The sequence below is a fragment of the Lycium barbarum genome, chromosome 4, assembly GCF_019175385.1.
Source record: "Lycium barbarum isolate Lr01 chromosome 4, ASM1917538v2, whole genome shotgun sequence".
Lineage (NCBI taxonomy): Eukaryota > Viridiplantae > Streptophyta > Magnoliopsida > Solanales > Solanaceae > Lycium > Lycium barbarum.
This window is the reverse complement of record NC_083340.1, coordinates 6629443-6631920: the sequence shown is the minus strand read 5'-3', so window position 1 is coordinate 6631920 and position 2478 is coordinate 6629443. Positions and strand designations below refer to the sequence as shown.

The 2478-nt window shown below is 33.5% G+C and overlaps 1 protein-coding gene across 1 annotated transcript; it reads left to right on the top strand.

Moving 5' to 3' along the window:
- The first annotated feature begins 827 nt into the window (after nucleotides 1-827).
- LOC132637106 (mavicyanin-like) lies at nucleotides 828-2239 on the top strand. Its single transcript, XM_060354251.1, has 2 exons — nucleotides 828-996; nucleotides 1905-2239. Exons 1-2 carry the CDS (start codon nucleotides 828-830, stop codon nucleotides 2237-2239), a joined length of 504 nt encoding a protein of 167 aa, XP_060210234.1.
- Nucleotides 2240-2478: the final 239 nt, after the last annotated feature.

Sequence of the window (2478 nt, the reverse complement as noted above, 5' to 3'; positions counted from 1 at the left end):
GTCAAAAAATGGAATGTTTTCCTTTTTTGGAAATAAGGGCATAGTTTGATGACCATATTGTTAAAAAAAAAAATCAAAAGTTACTTTAGTAGAACTTTTCTACAAATTAAATGACCATTTGAGAAATTGACTCCTCAATTCTATATAAGGGACAAGTCCAAATTTCAGTGTCATTTTGGGCAGTGATTCACGCAATGTTAAAAATAAAAATTCAAGTATATAGACGCTACACAAAATAAATGATATCAGCCACATCAACTTTAGCTTCGATGTGAAATACTAAAGCTAGTTATGTCTCAGACTATCACAGTTTAAGAAATTAAAGTTTGGTCTGACAATAGATCTCCAAATAGTAAATAGATCCTTTTTTTTTTAGCAAAAGAGGGTACAATCTTTTGCACTTTATTTCACGTATTCAAGTGGTATAAAATTTCTCCACGTGGAGGGGCGTATATAGCTTCTTAACTTAAACATTAGATTTTTATCTCATTAGCATTGTGAAAACCCTCTGTGGCATTCGGCAAGAATAAAATTGGCATAAAATCAAGTCATTGTAGACGTTTTCTACAATTCCAATAGTAACATCAAATTCCATGTATTAAATTTATTTTAGACGGCGTTATTCTTTAGGCAAAGTCATAGAGATAGCCAAATTCTCAAGATTTATGTAAATAACATATAATAATGCCGCTATTAGCCGGCTGGCCTTCCTAATTTTGGACAGTTAACAACCTATAAATAGGTCTCTAGATAAACAAGACATTCAAATCATCTATATGCTATAGCTTTCACAAATATTCAACTAGCAAATTTCAAAAAAATTATCAATGGCATCGACAACTAATTTCTTGATTGCACTTCTTGTTGTTGTTGTAATGGTTGCTGGTCCAGCAATGGCAAGTGAGCATTGGGTTGGAGATGATCAAGGTTGGAAGCTCGACTTTAACTACACAAAATGGGCTGCCACCAAAGAATTCCATGTTGGAGATAAGCTCAGTATGTTATTAATTATTTAGCCTCCTCTCATAATCTGTCCATTTTTACCTTTTCTTCGTTCATAGTATTTGGTCATGGTCATTCCTATGTGGTGGTAATAAAATCAACATTAAAATTGTGTGAACACCTCATCTAAAAGTCTAAAACTAAAAATATTTTCAATATATCTCCTTCATAGCGGACCTGATTAATTTTTTCTTGTGCTAAGGACGTGACACTATCGATCAGTTGTGGTTAAATTGTAACACAAGATCTTTGTTTGCCTTGATACCATATTGAACTATGAGAGTAAATTCACAAATGGTTACATAACTATATTGTCTTTTTTACTTTCACCAAAGGTACACAACTTTGGTTGTCACTCAAAAGTCACAATATTATCATCTTGGTAAACAAATAGCCGCAACAACCGGAGAATATAACTTCCAGTGGGTATTTTTTTCACCTTTAATTTTTGACCTTTTTAAACATGAATGATCAGAAAAAAGAATAGACGAATGAGGATTCACCAATAAGCTCTTGGTTGAGGATTATCCTTTTTTAAATCACTTCTTTTCACCTTTTGTTTACTTAGTTATGTCTTTCCGTAGTTAGCTGGTTGTATTTAAACATCAGACATATGTGATTGTGTTACAACATAAACTTTCATAAACAGTAGATAATACAGGAGTGTGAAGTATCACTAATGTGGAACAAGTATCTAAATGAAGATGCCGGGCTAGCTAGCTAGCTACTAAATACAGTTCCTAGTATGGTCAATTAATTATGTACGAAAAATTAAAAAGGCAAAGAGTTGGACTTTTGTACACCATAATGTAAAGTTATTTTACGTCATCAGATTATAGTAACCTGTAACAACACTTCCATCTTTTGGGATATTGATTGAACCAAAATTACGTGAGTTGCAGTATTCAAGTACAAGAAAGATGTTCACAATGTGATTAGAGCAGATCAAGAAGCCTTCCAAAACTGCAAACCAAGTAGTGATGTTACACCCTTAACTTCTGGAAATGATTTGATTAACCTTACATCACCAGGGAAAAAATGGTACATTTGTGGAATAGGCCAACATTGTGTAAAGGGAGTGAAACTTGCTATCAATGTTTTGGAAGCTGAATCTGGATCCCCTGCTCCTTCACCAAGTGGCCCTGCTCCTTCATCTGCTTCTTGGATTTCTCCTAATGGAAAATTTGTTGCTTCGATTGTTGCTGCATTTGCAATGTTCGTCGTGATAATGTCTTGAGGATTAAATTAGTTTGCGCTTTTTTTCGGTCGAATGGAGGGTGATTTAACTATCATATGTCATTTTGTTGTGTAATTTGTATTCACATTGATTTCAATAAGATAATTGAGCGGTCAGCTAGTAGAGTCTGAAACTCCTGGATTGTAACAGTTTAGTAGGAACTGGTGCTTAAATGTTTCACATTTTGATTTATTCTACTTTGATTAATGTGTTTTCTGAGTTTTTGAATTTGTTATTTC

Excerpts from the sequence above, each read along its gene's own strand:
- LOC132637106 (XM_060354251.1), top strand. The coding sequence starts at position 828 with ATGGCATCGACAACTAATTTCTTGATTGCACTTCTTGTTGTTGTTGTA. Across the intron at positions 997-1,904 it reads CCATGTTGGAGATAAGCTCA|TATTCAAGTACAAGAAAGAT; the intron begins GTATGTTATTAA and ends CGTGAGTTGCAG.